Source organism: Prinia subflava, chromosome 3, assembly GCF_021018805.1.
Source record: "Prinia subflava isolate CZ2003 ecotype Zambia chromosome 3, Cam_Psub_1.2, whole genome shotgun sequence".
Taxonomy (NCBI): Eukaryota; Metazoa; Chordata; class Aves; order Passeriformes; family Cisticolidae; genus Prinia; species Prinia subflava.
The window spans coordinates 58,446,375-58,470,997 of NC_086249.1; the positions used below are offsets into that span (position 1 = coordinate 58,446,375).

Consider the following 24,623-nt stretch of genomic DNA (forward strand, 5'->3'; position numbering starts at 1 on the left):
TTATTACACAATTGAAGGAAAATACTGGAAAACCATGAATAGTACTAGAGACAGAAAGGTGGTTCAAAATGGGTGTATGGATTTGACTCCGAGTCAAACAACACTTAAACAGTTTCAAACACCTCTACGCATGTTTATTATGGAGCAACACCTTCCTGCACATAGCAAAGCCAAAGCAAAGCGCTGTGTTCCAGCTCTATTGTTTGAATTACCAGGCTTGTTATTAACCTTCAAAGAAGAGAACTTACTGATAATGTGCAAATCTTTCTCCAGATCAAACAGTGAGATGCCACAGGCATGTAAGCATTTTCTTGCAAGCTTAAGCTGCAGTTCTTGTTGCAATACTGGCTCAGTACTTGTGGCAAATATTCGCACTACAAAGCCATCCTGCAATAAATACATAAATCCACTTTAAACTGTATACGAAATGAATTCATTTACTTTCAAGTCTTAAGTGCATTGAGTACTATTTCAGAGTAAATGTCAGAGGACACATTGATAAACTAACATTTATTACAGTTACACCCCAATATTTACTACAGAGGAGAAAAGAATAAAGGCCATCAGAACAAGCTAAAGTAATATCTGATTTGTTAAACATATACTGAGTTCTATGAAAGTGCTATGAACACCACAAAAATAGTGAATTCATGTAGAAATTTTACTTTTGTAGCTATTTGCATCTATGTTTAAAGCCACCAACTTCTCCTGAGCCAGAACCCAAAATTTTGCATGCAATGACTGCTGTCAAGAGTAGCTAGAAGAGTATTCTGTTTACAGGTGCAGAGTATCTTCATCCTGGCCATGTTTAAAAAAACCCAACAGCTGTTCTGTTAAGAGAGAAATGGATTATTCCTGGTTTTCTTACAGCTGATGTTTAGTATCTTTTGACAACCCAGTTTCATCTCTATCTCTATTTTACAGATTTCTCACTACCAAAAACCACACCAGAACTAAAAATATAGTAACTGTCTCCTGAAAAAAATACAACCACCACTATAGCTTTGACCCTAGTTGGAGCACTTCTCTGATTGAGCTTCTACAGCTTTGGCCAACAGGCAATTCTCACACACAAAAATCAACTGGAATGTAGTATATTTCCCATCTCTTCTAATAAAACTGTCTGAAATGCCCCAATAAGTTCCAAAGCAATTACAGGAAATTAATCAAGAAAAAAGCTTATCCTTAAGCTCTATGAAGTTTATCCCACAAAGAACCTGTAGAACATGTTAAAAAGACATTCAACATACAAGATCTTTTTTCCTTAAAAAGCAATGGCGTTTCTTAAAATTTATCTGAAAAATAAAAAAATCAATCACAAATCAAATTGTGTGAATTAATATCAAAATACTGCTTTTTTATGCACAAATATGGAAGTTCCTCATTATTTCTAGTTACATGGATTTGCTCCTTAGTTGTTAGTTAAGAAAAAGCCAGACACAAAGCAAAAAGGAAGCTGTAAGTATTGTAAAATAAAGCCCAGCTGGAAAAAAAATAGTTTACCCATCATTTGTGAAACTTACATCTCTAGATGCTGCTATTTGATTAATATATTCTCCATCTGTGAAAAGGATATTCTGCCCTTCAGTATGACAATCTGTGAGAGAAAAATGAAGTGCACTGCATCAGTTTATATTAGCATCCATATACACAGTGATTTCTGCTTCTAATTCATTCTCACTCCAATCAGATTATGACAGTTCTACTTTGCCTCAATTGAGATCATACTGTTCTGATAATGTATTATTTTACATGAAAATTACCAAAAGCATGTAATTCTCCCTAGCTCCTGTAAGAGTTATTGTAGTACTTTCCATTGTATGAAATTAAGTGGTTACACCCCAATATTTAAATGCAGAAAAAAAGCATGTGGTAGTGACCTGAGAGGCATATTCTAGACTATTACAACACAACTAAATTCCAATTTTCCAGGATTATTAAGTCTCTCCTTCTGCAAAGACTTTTTTTTATGTAAGGACCATTATCTTTAAAGAAATGTTTCCTCAGTCCAGCATATAAAATCTACGGAAATAAATGAATCACCGTTTTCCTCATTCATCTCATTTTTTAAATTGTTTATAAATTTTGCAAAGCTATTAACTGAAAATCTGGGGTTTTTCTTTTAAACTATGAAGTATATACTTGAATGCATCACTTAGTTATTGAAACAGGTCAGCTAATTCCAAGAAAAATGGTAGTGAAGGAATTCTACCCAAATTAAGAAGAAAAAAGAAAAAGACCACTTTCTCTGCAAGTTTAAGCCTATGTCCCAACACCATTTCATCTGCCCTTCCTGTGCTGTTGATGGAGCTACTGGCAAAGAGATTGGTCATACGGTTTGTAAGGTGTTTGTCTCATTGATCACACACAGGAAAGAGACCCCTTCCAACAATACTACAGGACAGCCATTTTACACTCCAAGTATTTGCTTCATAACATGAGCAAAGATCCAGTATTAGCATTTTATCTAATAAATTTAATGCTAAATGAAGCACACAATATCCTTCTAGTATAACCAGGAAGTTTGCTGGTTTTTTGCTACCTACTTGGAGCATTAAAAATAACCTGAAAACATCTCACAGAAACACATTGTTTACTTTTTCCTGATATACTGCCCAGTCTAATAGTGTCTTGCCAGGAATAAAATATGCATTAGAAAGCCTTCTGTAACTCTCACATGTGGAAGCAAAGTAGCAAAACCAAACAACTTTCCTTCCCTTTAGAGCACACCTGGGTATGAATCACAGATCAGTTATGCAGGAAGCATGATGGAGAAGGGCAGCAGAAACACTGAGGTTTGAAATACTGCGCTCTCAAAAATCATCACAGATTTAACAACTAAAGGCAGTTCACACTATTAATTCTCTGTGCTGCAAAGTTGTGTTAGTCATAAAAGAAGTATCAGTAACTGGATGAGAAGTTCGAAAACTAATCTAAATGACATTTCTCCAAAGGTTACAGGAAGCTGGTATAAGCATGAAGTTTCCTTGAATGACTGAAAATTACATGCTCACACAAGCAGAACAGCCAAGGAAATGGCACATTCTGGCCACCAGTGGCAGAATTTGCACTGCATATTGCACTGTTTAGCCTATTGCTTGAGTCACTTCAAGAAAGTGTCTGACTTGCCTGGTAAACACTTCTGGGGGTTGTTCCTATGTTTCGTGGATCTGTTCAAGAGGAAATCTGGAATGGGGACTGTTTTTTTAAATACACGCTCTCCAGAAGACTTGCTAAAAATTAGCACTTGCTTAGCTAACAAACAGGTCCAGCATTAAAAATCAAATTAATGGGAAGACTAAAAATGGAAGGTAAATGTGTATCTGGAAAAACTAGTATAGTGTCTCAGCTAGGAAAGAGCTTGTATGATCAACCCTAAATCTTATTCAATATGACTCTGTATATTACTATGGGGGTGAGGATAACCAAGCTTTCTGTCTGGAGATTGCTGTAAGAGAAAGGGTTTATGTTTTACCAAAAACACTTAACTGCAGACATGTGTTAATCACAGGTTCCTTAGAGGCTTCAAAGGAAGATGATTGTGAAGCATCACCTTTCACATTCATATCGTGCATTCTGTGCCTGCTAATGATGCCAGCCTTGGGGTCATGGAGGCTACCCTCAGTTAGCAGTACTACTCACACGAAGGGAAGAGCCCTGAGCCTAAGAGACTAATTTGCAATTTCAAAGAACAGTAAAACTATATACCATGTGAATTCAGTTCCTCCAGCTGAAAACAGAAACTGTTTTAAGATATGCAGTAAGCACTACTGTTGAAAGAAATGGCAAAGATGAAAACCTCTGTCAATTCAGGTCTAGTCACATAGTAAATTCTCATGGATTTCAGACATTCTTTTGTGATATATGGACTGAGAAAACATGCCCAACTCAAGTACAGTGTATAAATCTTGACAAAGGCATTAGATACAAGACTGCTGACACACAGCCTGGTAGTTCCAGATATAAGGCTGGATTTGCAAGATCATCTATCAGAGTGGAAAGACTGCCCTTCAAAAATAGAAATTTATGGTTTCAAGAAGCCTATGGTTTCAAGAGGGATCCTACCAACTGAGAAAGGAGAAAATGTTTCATAGTTCTCTGACTTTTCTAAGGTCATGTGACTTATCTAGGATCAACTTCTAATCACATCTCCTAACCTCCTATGCATCCCCTGAATGAATAAATTCTACCTTTCTCTAATGCACTATAGCCAACCCAGGCATTTGCAAGAAATGAATTCCAGATAGAGCCATGTCTAAATACCATACCAACTAAGAGCAAATATTTACTGTGTTCAGCTGTTAGCTAGGTCACTGGCCTCTAGTTCTATCCCCAGCATGGCTCTTCAAAACTGGAAAAACTTGCAAGTCACCATAAGATTTCAGTGGGGCAGCCACTGAGCCATATTTAGAGTTAAGTATCTACTCAGTTTTCCTCAGGTCAGACACCTTCCCCTACCTTCATTTCATTTTTTCTAATGGGAAACAAAAATAACCAGAAGTGGATCCCCTGGAATTTGTCCTAGGCCAAAGAACAGGATCATATCTGCTCACAGTAACACACTGAGATAAATGTGTAGAAGCGCACAAAGCAAAACAGCAAAGTTCAAGGACTGAAATACAAAGGACTGGAGCTACAAAGAACATCTAACATCTACTTTGGCACCACCACAAATCATACAAAATGCAACTGTACAGATAGTTTAAGAAATTTCTGAATGGGTATTCCCATTTGGATTTGCTTTTGCAATTTGTTGAGAAGGCTCTCTCATTTAATTTGTGCCTTACAGTATAAATACAAGGCAGTCTTGCAGAATGACACTTGTCACTGAGATTTGCAAAAGCAAGCTAACAGCCCTGAAGAGTAGACTTTAAATGTGCTCAAATCTCTCTCAAGACTTGCATGGAGAACACCGATTTGTTTACAGATGGTAACATAATTAAGGACACCAATGAACCCTACTGTGTAAGAAGCTGGCCTGAGGTGAAGGAAGTTGAAAAACCACTCTGAAAGGCATTTTTTCAGGTCCTTGATGTGCTCTCACTGAAATACCTCATCCAGCCCCAACAAAGAGCAAGAGCAGTTTAAAAAGACACCCACACTTCAAGGATGTGCAGAAGGTTGCATCCACTAGATTCAACATTCATAACTTGTTTAAAAAATGGCTGTTTTGCATTTTAAAGACAAAAATCCTAGAGAACTTCACTGAGGTTTCAGTCAGTGGTTTCTCATTTATGTCAGGATGAAACAAAATCTTTCTTCTGATGTATAAAATAAGCCTGTAATTGTCTGATTAAGTACTCCTGGTTCCTTCTGCTATTTATGTGTGTAGCTAAGAACAGCTGTGTTTCACTAGAAGGCCATTAAAGCATGTTTCAGGAGCACCTTCATTCTCTAAACAAACTGAAGTTATGACACTCCTCTGAAAAAGGACAACAAAATGAAAACAAACACCACCTCACAAAACAAAGAAACCCCTAAAACTGAAAAAATCCCCAAACAAATAAACCAAAATCCACCACTAACATAAACAGAAGCATGGTCCATCAGTGTTCATTAGCTGCCTTTGCTTTCTGGATGTATTTTTACCCTACTGAAAACCAAAATGGTTTTGTTCATAGGTTATAAACTGCCTACATGTAAGAGATCCTAGAAACAAAGCCATATGTGAGCCAAACACTCAGAGTTCAAACTAGAAACAAATGAATTTTTTTAGAAAGGAATTTGAACTCTTGTAGTCTTTAAATGAAGATGATCACATATTCTAAAATGTTGCAATATTCTTCCAGCAACTGGAATAAAATGCAAGGCCTCTAAGTGAAATACTGAAGCTGGTCTGAAGTGAAGCAAAGACATAAAGCTATCTATCTGTGACCTCAAAATCCCTCAGTTTCTCTTCTGCTTGCCTGAAAATACATAACATGTCAACAGCAAACTTTACCATATTTCTCTCATCTGGAGGTTCTTACCTGGCAAAGCAACTGTACCGTCTTGTTCCAAAGTTTCCGGATTTATTCTTATGGCTGTCATACTGTGATTATTCGTATCTCTATATAATAAATAGCCCTGGCAAGAACAAAAAAAATATAGAGATATGAAAATACTCTTAAATACATTAACAGATGTTAAAAGGGAAAAAATGCCATCATTATTTTAGATATTGCTTTAAAATAGTGGAAGCCTTTTACATCAAATGATGATCAACATTTTCTCTACTAATCAAGTTCCACATTCAAAAATGGAAATTTGACTCCCTTCCTCCACTTTCTACATGCCATGCTGAAGCTTGTATACAACTTTTGAAGCCCTGTATAATTATTCTGTTACTTGTATTTGTATACAATTACAGTTAAAAGCCACAGCCACAGTAAAAGCAGTCTATCTGTTTCCACTTTTCAAATCAACAAAATAGTCACAGAATTCCAGAAAGGCAACAGATAATGTTGCTCTCTACAGAAGGGCAATCATTAATGCATGCATTAAAACCTAGAATAAAAATATTAATTAACTGCTTTGACTCCCACATTGAGACATTCTCTTCCATCAAAACTACTGGATAAATAAATCTCAGTGAAATGAGGAAAACAGGCCCACATAAAGCAAAGAGCATTTAAGCAGATAGAAAAGCTTCAAGCTAAAAAGAACTAATACGATGAAGTAAGAAAAATCACTTTAAGTTACGCAAGCACCTGAAGGGAAATGATGCCAATAATGTATTTTATTTCTCCCTTGGACACATAACTAGCAATAAGTGCAAGTTACACACCTTTCTGTAAATAAAGCCCCCGAATGACACTTGTCCGAACTGCAGTGCCTTTGCCTGCTCACTGTGTGAGTGCATACACCTGTACAAGCACTCAAAAGGCCTTGCACATTTTCATAGTTATGTCACAATGTCTGAACATGTAACACTATATAATGAAACCACATCCATCTCGTTCTTTTTCAAACTGATAAAACAGGCTCCAGAATGAATGCATCCATACCTATTTGTTTTGTGCCAGTGTATCTTTTGGTGATCTGCTTTTACATTAAATAAAAACAGGTTTCACGTGTTTGTATATTTACACACACATGATAACTGCAATGAAAGTACATATATTTGTAATGAACAATTTCACTTCAAAAGTGTGGCAAGGAGGATATTAAAAATCACATTGGGACGATGAGATCATTCAGTTAACAGTAAATACACAGTAAATGAAGTAAATTAATTGTTCTCTGAAATGTATTTTCTTGTAAGTTTTGAGGGTTTTTTTATAATGAGTAATAGAAGTGTAAGGAAAAGTAGTTGATATTCCAGAAACTAACTCTAAAATCCCAAACCATCCAAATAGTTAACTCCTCAATGACAATGTCAACAGTTATATCTAATTATTGTTTACATATACTCAATCCTCCCCAACCAAAACAGCATTTCCTTATTTTACTGCAGATGTTGCAATGTCAATTTCTCTTCATAAACAGGTATTTCAAATATTTTTTACATGTTTGTTGCAACAGCACTTTTTTTACATCCAATAACATGCACTTAGAAACACACATCAATTGACTGTACAGTTCATTAACTCATGTGCTAAACCATCATATTTTGCAAAAGTCTTTACAGTGACAACACAGAGCAAGGACACTGCATTATTCCTTTCTACAGGCCACTACATTCACATGTCCATTGTCTTCCACAATTTAGAAGCCAGTACCAAAAATTTTGGTCTTTCTAATAAAAGCCAAAGTAATGATAAAATATTCATGTAAGCTTACACTTAGGCAGGGTCTAGCTAAACTACTCATGACAGATGAGGAGGGCCACCCATTTTATATTGTAAGTATTCACCTACCTGAGCATAGCCTAACCAAGACTTTTTTTCTTTTCTGTTTTTGATGCGGGATGTAGAATTGTATATATGGCCCTGCAAAGCAAAAAACTTCCATTATTTAACAAATACCAGAGTGAAAACTCAACACAATAATTTACCATCTAGGTCATGTCTTCAGCCATACTGCAAAGTGAAAATTCTAAGAAAACACTGTCAAATTGTCATAGAAATCATCAGAAAAATCTACACAAACTGTAATAGAACTGATGATTAGTAAGCTACGTATGATTCTTCATGGAAATAGGACATCAAAGTTAAATTAAAATACTAAGTATCACTCATCAGACAAGAAGAAGCCACATTACCCTCACGGTCCCGCTATATCCAGAGCCAATTTTGTAAAGTCCATCTTTACATAAGAGATAGAGGAAAAAACCATCACTCTGAAGTAGGCACTGGTCATCTTCATCTACAGATATTTCTTTCAATGGCCATTTGTGCATCAAGGCTGCCTTCTTTATCCCATTACTGAACCAGTCCTGGATTTGGATTTTGCCCACCAGAACTGCCTGCACACTCCGCTGAAGAGAGTTTAAAATGGTTGGCACCTAAACAGTAGAAGAAATAGTGAGTGAAAAAGATGACATTCTTTTACATGTTGTATTTTCTGTTCTAACTCCCAACTGAAGAGAGACAAAGAAATACCAACTCATCTCAAAAATAGCAAGGGGGAAAAAAGTAACTGAATTAACACATCTTCTCAGAACTCATGAGAAGCACTCATTTACTTAAATTACCAGATACAGAAAAGTTTTAGTGCAAGACCTGAATAGTCTGACAAGCATGGCTGCCATTATTGGTGAGGATTGCAGAGATTGCTTGCAACGTCCTTCCCGTCTCTCCCCAGGCAGCTACCAAACTGAAGAGGCAAGCGCAGGAAAGCGCTGTCAGGGACTGTCCTGTGCTGTCATTCATTCCCGTGCTACGGACGGTTATTTCCAGAAGCAGCTGGAACAGGGATTCTGCAAATAAAACACAGCCATTACACAGCCATGTCACAACATCATACAAAACAATTCAACTATCAATGGGAAATCAAACTAGGAAAAGACATATCTTTCCTCAGCCATTATCTTTAGAACTAATTTCAGATAGAAAGGCATCTCAATTAAATAAAACTAAATTATCTTTAACTTTTCTCTTTTCATCCAGAAAACCTCAAGTGTGGATAATCACCACAGCCAAAGAAGAAAACTCCAAGTCCTTCTGTCACGGTGGCACAATTAACAAGAAATGGGCCAGAAAATGCTATTTGACCTGCCTATTCAGTCTACCCCACCACTGAGATGGCGTGTAGGTCCTGACCAAACTTATTTACTCTCTGCGACCACTACCTATGTTGAAGCACAACCCATTTCACAGAAATGAGCATTTCAGATCAAGGCTTGAAAATTATTTTGATCATGTGCCTTTCTAAACACTGTTTGGTGGCTGAACATCTGTAACAATAAAGGCATGAACAGAAATCCACCTAAATTTTCTTGAGAGCAGATACAGCTAATCACTAAGGCAGTAATCAAAAAGTCTTCTTTGTAGCTTTTTAACACTCTGCGCATCAATTCAAAACAAAAGCTTTCTGTAGCACATTACTGTTTGGAAATGGAAAACTTAATTCATAAAATATGAAAAAATACATGAAGTCTAAAGTTTTCTTTAGCTTATTTTTAAACAACACAGGCAACAGCCTAGACTTCCCTGCAGTTCTATAAACCAGTAAAAACTATGAATCAAAAAAGAAAAATGTGATTTTAACTTGAAGGATGTAGTCAACTATGCTCTCAAAGACATTAGAAGTTCAACTTCTATTTTCAATATCATTAAAAAGAAAATTTTCAGGGAAACTTTAGGACGGCCAGAAAAATTCAAAACAAGAATTCTGACACTCTGCTTAGCAGCTCCACATAAGCTACAAAATTAAATATCTAAGCTATAGTCCACAACACCAGATTCCAAGAGAAATTCACCCTAAAACTGAATTCTTTCCCAGTAAGACTAAGTATTTTATGCTTCAGTAACAAAGTGAAACCCAATTTGTTAAGCTGTAAGGTTTATTACCTTGCTTCAGTGAGGAAGTACTGCATACATGCACCATAAGGAGTTTACACTCCAGAATAAGGTCAGTCAGTTGAGAACAAGCATGTTACTACCTCACAAATACTTGCAAAGAACCGTTTGCTTCTATCCAACATAATTAACACATGTATGTTAATAAAAATACAGTAAGAGGTATTACCTAGGACTTCAGGAGGCTCTGATTGCAGGCCTTCTGGTTGCTGACCTTGGAGCACATTAAGTAGGGCTTGTAGGCTCCTGAGACACAAGGATGGATGAGAAAACCTCGTCTCCTTTATCAATTCAAAGACTTCACACAATCCAACTTCAATGATCTAAAGAACACAGATTTTTCAGAACAAATGTCAATATACTTTTAGATCATCAATAAAAGTATATCCCAATGTTTACTGAACAAGATAATTACTCAGATAAAGAGTTATAATATAAAAGTGTTAAATCAAACTAGAATCAAAATCAAGAACTCACCTATACAACTATACCAGCAAATATTAGACAAGTCAGCAACTACATAAAAGAGCATACCTAAGCAGAGTAAGTTTCCTGAAAGAATAAGGAAACTTAAAACGTTTTGCACAATAAAAGGCCAACTGTGCCTCTGAGCCCTTCTAATTTCTATCTAGTTCACACTTTGACAGTCTTTTATTTTCTTGCTCATTAACAGGAGCCAGTAAACCAGAATGGTCCTGCAACCTGGCTTCACAACCTGAATAACAATACATTTGATAGCTGATACTGGCAGCTCTAGCACTTTCCCCTCCAAAGCCTCTCAGATTGTTTTTTATATGGTGACAAAAACAAAGATTAATTGCTTGTCACTAAAACTCCATATGTACTCAGATACATGCATTAAGCCAACTAACAGAACATGTTTAAAAGCCCTGTTATAGCCATCTCTAACTTTTCCTTTTAGGATTCCTGACTATTCTGAGATTACAGTCATGCTTCTCTCCACTGCCTGCTCCCTTGCACTTCCTTCTCAAAATCTGTATTTAATAATGATGAAGATGAGAGAAAAGAGAGGAGGGTTATCATATTACAAATAAGCAACTGTATCTTAAAAATTTCACTGTGTGTTTTGGCCAGGAGCAGGGCCTCCACGTATGGAGTGTTTAACAGAGTAAACTCCTGAGTAAAACGTAAGGAAAAAGACTGAAATGCGAAAATAAAGAACATCATTAATGCAACTGCCACTCATGCTTAAAACACATATATTCTGGCAGTCAGCTCTCAGTTCTACTGGATGACTTGTAACTGTCTTTGCCAACATTGAATTTGACTCTCGTCTTTCAGAAATTATATTACCATCTATTTTATTCTTAGAGTAAGGATAAAAACATAGCAAAGTCAAGTCTTCAAAGCATAACAGCAATTTTTGTCCCCAAAACTACACCTTACATTTCACATCTGCAATGGAGTGGGGTGAAATACGTACATGGAATCTACAGTGAAAAAAACTGCCAACATAATGGCATGTTTTTTCCAGGATCCAAAACTCACCAGCATCCTGAAGGCTAAAAAATAAAATACATTGTAGTACATTTTTAGAAATGCCCTTCCTGTTCAGTTATAGTGTCTATGAAAGAAACTGAGTTTATTTTGTTCTTCACAATCTTCAGACAGAAGACCTCATCTAGGAGCTGACAGAGGCAGCTAGAAGAAGTAGAGAATACAGTGGAAAAAAAGTTTGGTGAACTTCCACTGCAGTAGGAATCAGTAAGATTTAGCTCTGCTGAGATGTCAATTCTTCATAGGCTTTGTGTTGATTTTTACATATCTGAGATCAAGAGCTTGGGTAGCTTCATAAAGGCTTAGTATCTCACGTACATGTATCTTACATACACGTGTGTATATCTACGTCTCTCCTCTAAACTGTGCTCCCAAGGACAGAATATGCAAATAGTTCTTTCAAAGACATCTTAAGCTTGTTCTCACTGCTCTCTGAAGGGTTTTTGGGCCAAAGCAAGCATTGCTGCCTCAGCTTCTGTGTCACAGCCTGACTGCTCTTATCGATGCTCTCCAGGCAGTCACTCTCCCATTGCCTTTGCAACACTTTCGAGACTTCAGATTGAAAGTCTAAGACCACTTAAACAAAAGGTACCCAAAATTCTAGGCTGGATGCAGACATTGTGACTCCTAACTAATTTCTAAACTAATTCCTCCTGTTTCATCTTCAAGTCTTATCTACACTCTTGTTTTATTTCCTTTATATTTTTTCTGGTAGCATTGTGAGCATTATACTCAATGCTCACATTTATAAATTCAAAATTACCTGCTAGTCTGAATTAATTTATATTGTATGCATACACAAAAAAAAGAACATTTACAAAGGTAACATTATCCTAATGAATTTTAAAAGACTTAAAGTCAATCTCTAAAGGAAGTAATTATTTGTCTTTTATTTTTTGTTACAACTTAAAAATTTTAATTTTTGCTTAAGCTTATTAGAAAAGTGTATGCCAGTGCAGGAACAAAGAATATTTAAGTCAGGTAATTTCACCTTAATCACTTTAATCCCGTATTTGTTCCTTCTAGTACAGAGCTTCTGTAGATCATTCACAACTCCATGTTAAGTTTAAAACTGGGGGGAGGAGTGAAAGGTGTAGGAAATAGCTCTCCTTTACTCTGCAAATTACAAATCTTATCAACAGAACTGAACCTACTCCATTTTAAATAGAGAGAATTCCTCATCATTAGCTAAGGTACTAAATAAGGTAGCAAATAAATACGTCAGACAAAGGCAAGTATTTCCTGAGAACCCAAAAATATAAAGCTATCAAAGCAAGTTACTAAACTATCTGAACACAACCAAAACACAATTTTTTTTGTGCCAATATCTGAAGAGCAGCAAAGTCTCTGTCTCTCAAAGAAACAACTGTTCTCAATCTTATGATAGAAATTGCATAGGACAACTTCTGATTCCACTTAAAGGCTCTAACAAACCTGACTTCTTCAAGTTTCAAGATTTGAAAGGAAAATACTTCAATAGAACACCTGAAGTCACCCTAAAGCTACAAAAAAATGGAATGTTTTCAACTTACTCTCAGTTAAACAAAAAACCACCAACACACCAAGAACTAAACCCTGGAGAATCTGTAAAAGCACAAACCCTAACCACACTTTTTAATCTTTCACCTCAGTGTCAAACTCAAAATACATCAGTATGCTTTTTAATGAACTAATAATTACTATCAGAAATGAGTCTTGTAAATATTGTAAATCTTAGAAACTCTGTAATAACTTTCTTCTTACCAACTAAGCCCTACACAATATTGTTTATTGTCATGAGACAGACACCTGAATCCAGCATACCAAGACATTTACATAGCCCCTGGAAGTTCTACTACATGTGAGACAGTTCCAAGCAGATTTTTTTTCAAAAGCATGAATGCAAGTCCCATTGTTACCTCCAAGTGACCTAAAGAACCCTATATTATCTAGATAGTTATGAAAAATACTGAGATTGTTATCAGGCATCTAAACATATTTTTGAACCAAAAATTCTCAAATTTGGTGTTTTGCCAATTCTTTACTAAAAATTAATAGTTTGAAAACATACTGATTTTCACCAATTTTATATCTCCTGTACTGAATGTAACCAAATCTCAACAATTTTCTATTTTGAGAGAAGTTTGTTACTTAGTTTCCCTACCATTTTTTCTAAGCCACCATACTTTTAAAACTGTGCTACTTTTCCAAGTCTCTTTGTAATAAACAGTCCAACACAATATCAATATTCTGGTTTCCACACGCAAGTCTTCTGTCCATATCAGTGATAAATCTCATCCTTCTTGGAACCTCTTTATTTCAACATCTTTTTAAGACGCCATTCCATTCTTTATAAATGCTAATAGCTACATTGCCTCTTACTTAAAACTAAGCATCTACAAGCACTTGCTGATTCATTTGATACAATCCATGAGGACTCAGATGCAGTTCATAAACAATGCTGACTTTATTTCTGGTGACCACATATTTTGCAATCATCAATCATGAAATTTCAGTTGGCTGACTTGGTTATGCTTTTTGGCAATTCGACACCACTGTTTTCTGGAGTGCCAACTTTGCCCTTCAGATAATAACACCTAAATGCAATCATCGATAAAATCCTAATTTTCTAAGATGCCCAAAACATTCTACATAACCACAGCTGCAACCACCTTTTTAATTCAGCATTTGTATTGGTTCTCGAACAAATATAAACAAGGGAAGTTTATCTGAATATGCTTTTTAGATTCAGAGGAACAACTAAACAAAGAACAATTCATAGCATTCATAAGGTAGCAATGAACAAAACTAAATGCAGTTTTGTAATACATAGTAAAAAAAAAAACAAGTGAATCAACAAATTGAAAAAATATGAAAAAATCAGTAAGTCCTATATTTCTGACTTTCCACCATTAATCCTACTATAAGCACAGAAGCAGTCAATAGTAAAAAACTTACTCTAAGTGTACAACTATAGCATCAGAATCTTAACACGCACTAAAATCTGGAGCTGTCAGTACCACTAAGGGCACTAAAGCCAAAAAAGGGAAAGAATAATTGACAGTTACTGTAATTACATGCATACTCAGCAAAACATCTTAGGAACCCTTCCACCAAATGATCTCCATTATTTGAAAGACTTACTCTTTTTGGAGGATAAAGCAAAAGAAAGCACCCTTTACCATTATGAGCTGGTAGCCCCTCAGAGATGTAAGAGCTGCCTTATTTGCATCATTTCTGAGTAGATTTTGAGACTGTAGGTGTTCAAGTACCAACACTTTTAAAGGAGTGCAACTTGAGTGTTTACCTGGCCTTTAATTGACTTTAATTTGGGCAGGTATGTACATTACCCTATTTCATCAAATGATTCTGAGCTAGATCAACTCCAAATAAAACTACAGCAGTGTTTTAAGCAGTTGGCTTATACTGTTGCTCTTTAATCCCCAGAAAGAACATACCAGCCTTAGGTGACATGCATGGCACACTTTAAGTGGTATCAGTTACTTGCCTTTGGAAGTTTAATAGGCGGCTCTTTGGGCTCCTCTTCTTCATCGCTGTCCGAATCCCCACTCTGGACACTGTTCTTTGAAGCCAAAGACACAGACGCTTCCTTTTTCTGCCACTCCAACACACAATGGCGGACGTTGCAGTAAACATTAAAAGCTGAAGGATTGCTATGTAATCTGATATCTGGTATGGTAATTGTACTCTCTAGGTTTTCAGTCTGAAAAACAAGATTGGTTTTAATTTTAGTTTATTAGTTCAGTAAAGTTTCAAGCTTTGCTAAATACAAATAATCTCAACAGTCTCAATATTTTTGACAGACCAAAATTATTTCCAAACTGGAGAAATTTTCCTGCTGAAGTACCAGTTATATTTCAGGCAGGGAAGAAAGCAAGAAGAGGAAGAAACTCCAACAGATTCCCTCTAGCTTTAGTCTCTACCTCTCATAACTTGATGAGAACATTGGGACTAAAAATGAAAGCAGGCTATGGAATGGTCCAAACTTGTGCCACAGTGGTAAGGGTAGCAGAATCAAGCGGTATCTGCTCAACAACAGTCTATTTGGGAGATTTTAATTATAACTGAGTTTCTAAATGCATGCCTTGTTATTCTAGTTATTAGTTTTAACCTGTTGATAAATACTAAAAATTTAAGCAGTTTGTTAAATATATACTAGAAATTAAGAGAACCACTTGTTTTGTCGTTAATTGAAAACTGATACCAAGTTTAAAAACTTCTGTCAGTATGCTGCAGATAATAGTTTTGAGAATAATAATCTAACAGATTAATCACTGAATAAAGAAATCAAGGCCTATGACTCAACAGGACACTATTCTGTTTTCAGAAGCCCTGAGCCACAAAGTATCAGCTGGGAAACAGTTCTGAGAAACTACCACTACCCTGGCCCACCTTGGTACCTACTACTGGTGTATTACTGTCAGCCTTGGCCAAAACACGAAGGAGCCTTCATGAGGCTGTCACTGGACTCAGAAAAATAAAAAGAAAAAACATTTTTAAAAAACAAGTTTAAAAATCTACTCTGTACTTTCCCAGTCTGCTACAGTAAGATGAGAGAGGAAGTATGACTGACTTGAAAAAACAAAACTCCACAACAATTAATTCCAAAGTGGGGTTGGTTATTCTTTCCATTTGGTTGTGTACAAGCAAAGACCAGGCTGGTTTGAGCATAGGCTTTGAAAATTGGATTTCAGGCATATGGGAGGAAGCAAGTTTCGGTCACACCTTGCTGCAGACAGAGGGCACAAAGACCATGTAAGGAGCTAAGGCCCAGGTTAAGAGTGAAAGACACATCTGCTTGACCATGCAAGGCAAAATGAGGGGCATTATTAGGCCAGACAGACTCAGGGTCATGACTAACTTCACAAGGTCATTTTGGTTTCTTGTATTCTTGAGGGATGGGGGAGGAGGGGCACAGTGAAAGTGTAGGGATTTTGTCTTTTTTTTTTATTTACAGGATATTAATATTGTGCATTGCCACATTCATCTGGCACAAAATTATGCAGTGAATTATGCTACAGTGATTTGAAACATCACTGAGAGCAGTGATAGGAAAGAACATTAAATCAGCAGAGGAGAGGTGAAAGAAATTTGAGAATCAGTGAACTAGGCAATATTTTAATGGGGTGATTTTTTTTTCTACAATATGGTTGCCACAATTTTCTACATGAAAAACATTTTTATCTGCACAGACATTTTTATTAATACCAGAAATAACACAAGACTCTAAGTAGACCTTTTAACACCGTATGTTAGAGAACAAAAAATTCAAAATCACTTGAAAATACTTCATCATTTACATATTCCCTATTTTTGACTATAGTATTACTCTGACTGTACTGGTATATATTTGCCTATCCTTCCTTTCCATTATTACTAAAGTTACTGGAAGCTAGGACATTAAGAAACAATGCTTTACACTATGCAACCTATTTTATCAAATACAGACTGTTAATTTTTCTCATCTGCATCAGTGTTAGAAGTAGCCACAAAAATATAAAGATAATGAAGGAGGAAATGGGAAAAAGCTGGAAAAAGTTCTTTACATGCATACTGAAGTACTCAAGTTTGGCAGGTTTTTTTTCTTTAGCTCAACAGAACTTCTGCCATTAGTGACTGAAAGACAGCAAAGTTTACTCTTCGTTCAATATTGAATCTCTTTGAAATACTAAAGCTCCTGTTAAAAACCCCACCAAATTAATCAGTGCAAGAACCCAAAGTAGAACCTCATCTGTTATTCCAGTATCAAATTATATTAAAATAAATTTGGATTGACCTCACTGGTAAGAAGCTCCTACAAATTTTGAAGTTAGACACCAGAAAACTGAATGGTTATAAGATGTAACTCTTCTGTACATCAAGTATCCATACACATTACCCCAAATGTTTTTGCAGCCCCTGTTAAGGCAAATATATAGTATAAGATTTCAGCTTTAAAGCTAACTCAATTGAGCAGAATTCCTTAGTAAATTTAGTTTACTCAAGTTTTTTATTGACAGTTACAGAAAGAAAAAGAGCTATTTCAGAGGCTTCAGATATTTATCTGGAAGTTCACATATCTAGTTAATATCACATATTGTAATTATAACTTCTGTGAAGAGTTTCCATTCCAATTATTTTTTGTCAGCTCAGCTAAGTCTTAGATCCAGGGGAGCCTACATTCTGTAGCTCATATAGAGAAACAAACTGGCCAAACTGTTAAACCAGCACAGATAATTTTAGACATTACAGTGCTAGATAAAAATCAACGTATGTTTTCTTGCCTATTTATAACAAGCTGACTAATTTTCAGAAATGAACTCCCTATTCTCAATACTTTACAAGTATTAACCAGTAAGCACTTTAACTGCTTTCTTTATGTTCAGTGTCTTGCTTTTCTACAACAGTGCATGAACAACACTTACATACACTAATATCCTACCCAGACTTCTGTATAGCACAACATCCTCAAGAAACTTCATCATAAGGTAAAAAACACTGATGTGATTTGTGATGGATTTGCTCAAGTCCAAGAGGTAACTATAATATTTAAAGTTGATAGGTCTTCAAAACAAACATCTGTTCAAAAAGAGATGTATGCAGGTTGTACAAACATCACTTTCTTAGATTTCCTTTACATAAGGCAAGAATGGAGCTGATAACAGGGAAAAAAAAGTGAAACTTTCTGCCCCTCTGAAGCAAATGCTCATTCAGTGAGCAGCTTTTTTTTTTTGTTTCTTCTTTTCTTCAACAGTGGTAGAGGACAGTATTCAGAACAGATATCAGAAGATTATTTTCCATATGAAACAAGAGTTCTTCCTTTCCAGATAACAGATTTCTAACTTCACTGATGCCAGATACACTGAACAAGTCAGAAAACTGTTCATCCCATCATCACCTGAAAGCTAACTTTTCTGCAGCTAATGAATACCTTCTAAACAGTCATGAAAACTTCCCAATATTACGATACCACCTGTACAATCTTGCTGCTGACTCACAGATTTTGAGGTAGAATAGATCAGTAAGAAAATCTAACCAATACCTGTACCTACAGAACCTTACTTAGTAATTTTTATCAAACTAATAAAGTCTACTTTATCTTACAATTCTCTTAATGATACTACATTTTATGTTGGCACAAAATACATCTACATTGCTAAGAAAAACAGCAAAACATTAAGCCAAAATGTTAATCAACTTCTAAGAACTCACTAAAGCAATTTATTAATTTTACACAGATATAGAATTATTAATACTCCAAACAGACTGCTCTTGAGCTACAGGATACATTTCAGAAAGAAATGCCTTCCAGCTTGTTTTCACGGTGTTGAGTATGGAGATTCACATGACACCTGGGAATAAGGTGAAGAGCAACAATCACTTCCTCCACCTCTGCATGTCCTATTCTTAATGGCTACTGGAATATTGCATTCCAAGGCACTCAAATTTAACTACAAACTCAGCTTCCAGAGAGCCTAAGTAGAAGATGAGATGATAGCTTCTATACTAGCTTTTCTCCCAAAGCATCTGGCTTCTTGGAAAATGAAATTGTTACTGCTTTCAAAAAGAAGAGGGCTTACAGATGGGAAAACTGAAATATATTGTTTGACTCTCAAACACAGTGGGACATTCTGAATCTTCATCTTTGCATTATTGGTGAACACAGTTTTAATATGTGAAGATTTTATTTCTTGTGTGTTACTTTTTATTTTCTGAAAGGTAAGACACTAATATATGAGAGAGAGATCAAAGCACCGATGCCCACACCCTGATGCCTGCCTTGTCCTTGTAAACATACAGTCCCTGCTGAATGGAAGAATGAATTATGGAGGAGAGGGTAAACAGCACAGGTTTGGCTCAAAAGACAAGAGCAACCTATCCCTACTGCTCTTCTCAGTTAGCCTTTTGTAATGTTCCAGTACGCTCAATGAAAGGAGCGAGAAACACCAAAATCCTCTGGTCTCCTTTACACTTGTCTCACACAAAGAAACTGTTTTCCCTAAACATCAAACCTATACATAGCTTATTTCCTGACCTATTTGTTTTCTTCCTCTTGAATCAGATGACTGTAGTAATGGTTTATTCTTAAATATGATGGAAATAGACTATAAACTAGGAAAGGAAAGTTAATCTGCTGTTGAAGATGGGTCAGGTTATAATAACCATCTGATCTAATCTATGTGTAACACTGAGAAGAGAAGCTCACCAAATTTTTCTTCGGACAGTCAAAAGATCTCCTAGAAATGGATGCCCTCTTGAGGTTGAAAGGCCAAATAATACAAAAACCAAATGATTACAATGCCAAATGATTTGAGAACCTACATGCGCTTTTAATGAGACAGTATTCATACCAGTCAATCTGTTTCATACATCTCTTCATTAGATTAGAATGAATTTGTCTACTACATGAACCTCCCCCTTAAAATTTTATTCCTTCCATTTATCTGAAGCTAAAAAAGTGAGTTTAAAACTTCTGCATAAGCTACATAAATTGGTAGATGCCAATCATTTCAAGTACAAGCTGTGTTTGGTGGACTCCAATTTTTCAGCATTCTACAAATAACATTATGAAAACAGGAGATGGTGAACTGCAGATTTTTAAGTCTCTCTCAATCCAAGTGTCCTAAGCAGCACTTGCATGAATTAACGAAGGGGGAAAATATCTAGGGTGTCTGAAGGTGGAGGGAACGGGACTAGCAGCAATATTCATAGAATTGGAAGAAGTTGCATGTCCTTACAATTTTCTGGCTATATTCTTTGCCAAAAGGAAAAAAAAAAGGGAGAAGGCAAGTAAGGACTGGAATCCAAGGGGCTACACCCATGTCTAACAATCAGATATTTGTTTTCTATGTAAAAGTCACTTATGTTCGTGAATTTCTAAAGCCAAAATAGACTGCATCACATGGAGAACATTTATACCTCCATTTAAAAAATAGATACTAAACCACAAACCCAAAAATTAGTGATAGTTCAAATGTCAGTGATCATAGTATGACCCAGCTTAGAAACAGAAGGCTCAAACTACTGGGCTGTGTTAAACACCAATTAGTTTTATACCTAAAATGTTCTAATATTTCATGCCTAAATGGTAGAAACAATTTTATTCCAGTTGCTCAACAATTACTTCTCTTAAAGTTCTCTCTTCCATTACTCAATCATTTTCAGTAAGCACAGTATATAAATAACATTTTTGGGTTCCTTCCTTCATCTTGTTCTTGATTTAAGGCCCTCTCTGCCTCTACTAAGTATATGAGGAGAAAGCTTCCATCTCTGTTCAGACTAAAAGACCCTGTTTCTTCAATAAACTGATGCCCACAAATTCTACTGCTCAGAATGTCGAGTAGTGAAAGACTTTTCAATCTGCTCTATTTTAAAGCTTCCAAATGGAAGCTCACATTTTCCTGACAATAGACACATCCTTTTTCAGACATTCTAGTGCAAAAACAATCACTGCGCTGATTCTGCCATGGTAAACATTGGGATGCATTGAAAAGTATATAAAAAAACAACAAATCAACTACAAAAAAAGCCAATAAACAAAACCACCCCACTTTGTCAGTTTCATAACCTCAAGATATAAAGCTGGTTTTATCTTCCCCTTCTCAGCTACATTTTTCAGGAAATACACAATTTTTTGCTATCATGCAGAAATAAGCTGGAGTGCTTCTGTGTACGTGAGTCACTCAGAATGAAGACCAATTTCTAATGGTCAACTCTAGTCTGCCTCAAACACTGTCTACAATAACGGCACCAGTAAAAGACATACAAAAACCCATTATTATGGTTTTCAAAGATATAAATCTCAATATTCAGTTTCAAGTAGAAACTGACTTAAACCCAAGAAAAATATTGAGAACAATCTTCAACAGGGATAAGATCAGAAGATAATCAGTTAGTGCCATTTCCAGAACTACTCACAAGAACTAGCCCTTCTTATGTTCACAGTGCCTTGGCCAAGGATCCTGCCACTCCATTTATCCAATGCAACTAAATATAAGACCTACATCTGACTGTTGAGCCTGTGATCAGACATTCTGTATTTAGTTTTCTACTTGGCAGTAAAACTAGGGCCCCACCACCCAGACAGACAAGAGTCCCTTTAAAGAGTAACAATGATCAAAGCTGAAGAGTTATTTTAAAAGCGTAAGTTTTTGTCACCAGACAGAACACACAGATTAACTACACTCTGCAAAATTTCTTCGAATTTCTGACTTGGTTGTCCTTTGTTGGCAGTGGGTTGATAAAGCCATGGAGAGGACACAGAGCTAAAACTTCTTACAGCAACTGAAGAAAGGACTGAGAAATTCAGTTTGGACCACAAATATTTTACTGTACAGTGCTGAGAACAGAAATGAAGATAAGCTCTTTCTATACCATAGTCTGAAGCTGCACAACTTGAGATAAGCAGAATAATCTGCTGAGTCTCCAAAAAGTCAATACCAAATTAATAGATAGAGGGTTTGCTTCACCCTCCCAAAGTCATCTGTCTTGAGATACAGTAAATACATGAGGTTTGGCAAAGAGGGATAAGATGGCCAAGTGGTTCTACACTGAACTTGAATTATAAGGACATTCAACTGACTAGAAAGTGTTTTCACTGGATATTTCAGTGTTTCTGTCCCTCAGAACCGTTCCAGAAATGAGCTTTCTCTTTACTGACTACAATCCCTCATGTCTGCAGCAAGCCTTCATTAAACTATCTCCAAGACTCTAGCTTACATAGAGAAATAATAGCTCTCTAATAGAGAACGAATGTAGCACAGTAATATTTTAAAACAGATTGCTAATTTATTCTCTCTAAAGAGTGAAGATGTAAAAATTTTTATTAAGTTCACTGTATGGTTCCCATACATTTAAAGTGATGGAAGGCAGGCGTTACATGGGGAGAAAACATTAACAGAACCACTTAGGTATCATCTATAACATTTTCCATTATGAAGGAATTTTCAGTGTTAACTTTGGAATCCTCAGAATGCTCCCTTTCTTCTTTAGCTGATATGAACCAAACCTTTGCAGCAGCAGTCTTCAACAGTTGGCTAGACACAGATCTCAAAATTTACCTCTAGGACCAATATGTTTAGCTACACTCAGGGTTTAAGAACTGGAGAACTAAAAACACTGTTCATATTATTTCCTGTGGAACATTAGTAGCAAAAGCAACTGAATAAGTTTAGCATTGGTATCACAGTCATGTAGGATACAGTAAACAGACAGTACTGGTCTACTATTGACTCCTCTAAACAAACAAATTCTTAGTAACACTTAGGTTTTCTTGTATTTCTGTCAACTGAAGTTACTGTCATTTTTGAGTCAGAACTTTGTCAGGTTAGTTACAGGCTTACCTTGTTGCGTGTTTTTACTTTCAATTTAGTCTTCTGTTTTCTTTTCAACTTTTTCTTGCTAAAAAGTTTCTTACTTCTGAAAAAAAGAAAAGCAAATAGAACAAAATTAATAAACTCACCTTTGTACCCCATGGTAAAAAGAACAGCAGGAAAAAATTAGAAGGACTCTAATTTTTCTTGTAGGCAAAGGGAATTATCACAGGTAGAATTTCAGAGCATGAATCAGAATACAAAGCACTTAAAATTATGCTTGCCTAATTGCTCCACTGAATTATGGGCCTTTACTCTCATCAATTTAACCAGAATATATGCTAGGACAGACACAAGTCCCTGAGCTTTCTACTGGCTTACCCTATTGTTTCTGTTACAAGTTTGTTAGTGCCACAGCAATGCTAGAAGCAAGAATTATTGACAATTCTCAGCACAAGCTGTTAGTACAGAACATTGCGTTGTGAAGCCTTTACCACACAAAGACTCAAGCCTTCCAAGACAAAAAGTAAACTTTAAAAATGTATCTTTCAGCAGAAGATTCAGCTGATGGAAGAAACTGTAGCTTCTTTACCTTTTGTTTGGACTTTTCCCACCCTTTACTCTATAGACTTAATGTCCATCCCTTTACATTACAGACCTAGCTAGCACACACTTTCCTAAGCTCTTTTAATCCTCTCCTGCCTACACCTCATTCTTATTATACTCTTTTCTCCTCCATTTTACTACCCAGGAAAAAAAGAAAAGACATCATACAAAAAAGAGACCATATGCACATGTGCCTGTTCTGTCACCATCGCTGAGATTACTCTGAAATGCGTGTTTTTTAACCTACTGGTTTTTCAGTTAAGTCCTCCAAAATAAAGAAAAAGTTGTATGTTAGCTGTGCAGCATACAGCTCACCTTATATAGGACTTCAAGCAACAGCTACTACAATATTCTGTACCACAAACTTTACTCAAATAGCTTACAGTTCAGATTAATTGAAAAATAAAACTATGACATCTGAAAATCACAGGCAGTGAGAAGTTGCATTTTCAGTAACAGACTGAGAATGGTAACAATCTTAATATTTCATTCAAACAACTTTGCTTTAAATAAAAACTCTGAGGTTCTAAAAGATTAGTGGTTACTTGTCCCCTACAGCATTCAGACTGCAAGAACATAGAAACCTCATGGTCCAGCAGTTAAAAGCTGGAAAAACTGAAGCCTGACCAACAGCCAGCAGTGAGAATATAAACTGAAAGAATTCCTGTGAAGCATGCCAAGAAAGCTGCTTCCTAGAAATGTCACCTCTTTTCCCCTCTTGACTTGTATTAAGAGGAAGGTATATTCCTCAAGGCACTTCCTGCAGAAACAAACCAGTTCACCACTTTTCTTTTATGGAACAAACCCTTATCCTAGAGTTAAAAGAACTGATTCAGTAAGCAGGAATTCCCTGACCATCCCCAGTAAGTTAAAGGTTACAAAAAGAATGGAGATGACTGCTCAACACCCCAACAGTAAAATTTGAATAGGTAACAGTATATAAGCTATTTAAGATGCAAGGGAAAAAAAACTTCATATAACCTTTACTGCTCAAATTTCAACAATCAAACTCCATATTTAGTTTTTCTTTAATTAGACAAATTTTTCTTCCTTTTTAGCATTTAATGCAGTTAATTCTCATTCTGCTGTCAAACATGAACAGTGCAGCTCCTTCCATTCTGTAGCTACTCAATCTTCTGCTATCAACCTCGTGACCTTTTACAAAACTCGCACCCTAAGTTTCAGCTTAAAAGTCTCGATGAAATTATCTTCTGGGTTCTCAGTCCATACTACACATAAACCATGTCAACCAAAGCTGAAAACAATA

General features: G+C 36.0%; 1 protein-coding gene across 14 annotated transcripts in view; it reads right to left on the reverse strand.

Moving 5' to 3' along the window:
* The window catches only part of MYCBP2 (MYC binding protein 2), a 174,111-nt gene that overhangs the window by 127,990 nt on the left and 21,498 nt on the right, over window positions 1–24,623 (reverse strand). For all 14 annotated transcript variants that reach the window (XM_063392260.1, XM_063392266.1, XM_063392253.1 and 11 more), the window contains exons 2-10: window positions 22,781–22,856; window positions 14,947–15,162; window positions 10,111–10,264; window positions 8,643–8,839; window positions 8,183–8,425; window positions 7,839–7,910; window positions 5,970–6,066; window positions 1,524–1,597; window positions 249–387 (exon numbers count right to left, since the gene is read on the reverse strand). In XM_063392260.1, coding sequence (XP_063248330.1) covers window positions 249–387; window positions 1,524–1,597; window positions 5,970–6,066; window positions 7,839–7,910; window positions 8,183–8,425; window positions 8,643–8,839; window positions 10,111–10,264; window positions 14,947–15,162; window positions 22,781–22,856 — 1,268 coding nt within the window. The remainder of the gene's footprint in view (window positions 1–248; window positions 388–1,523; window positions 1,598–5,969; window positions 6,067–7,838; window positions 7,911–8,182; window positions 8,426–8,642; window positions 8,840–10,110; window positions 10,265–14,946; window positions 15,163–22,780; window positions 22,857–24,623) is intronic.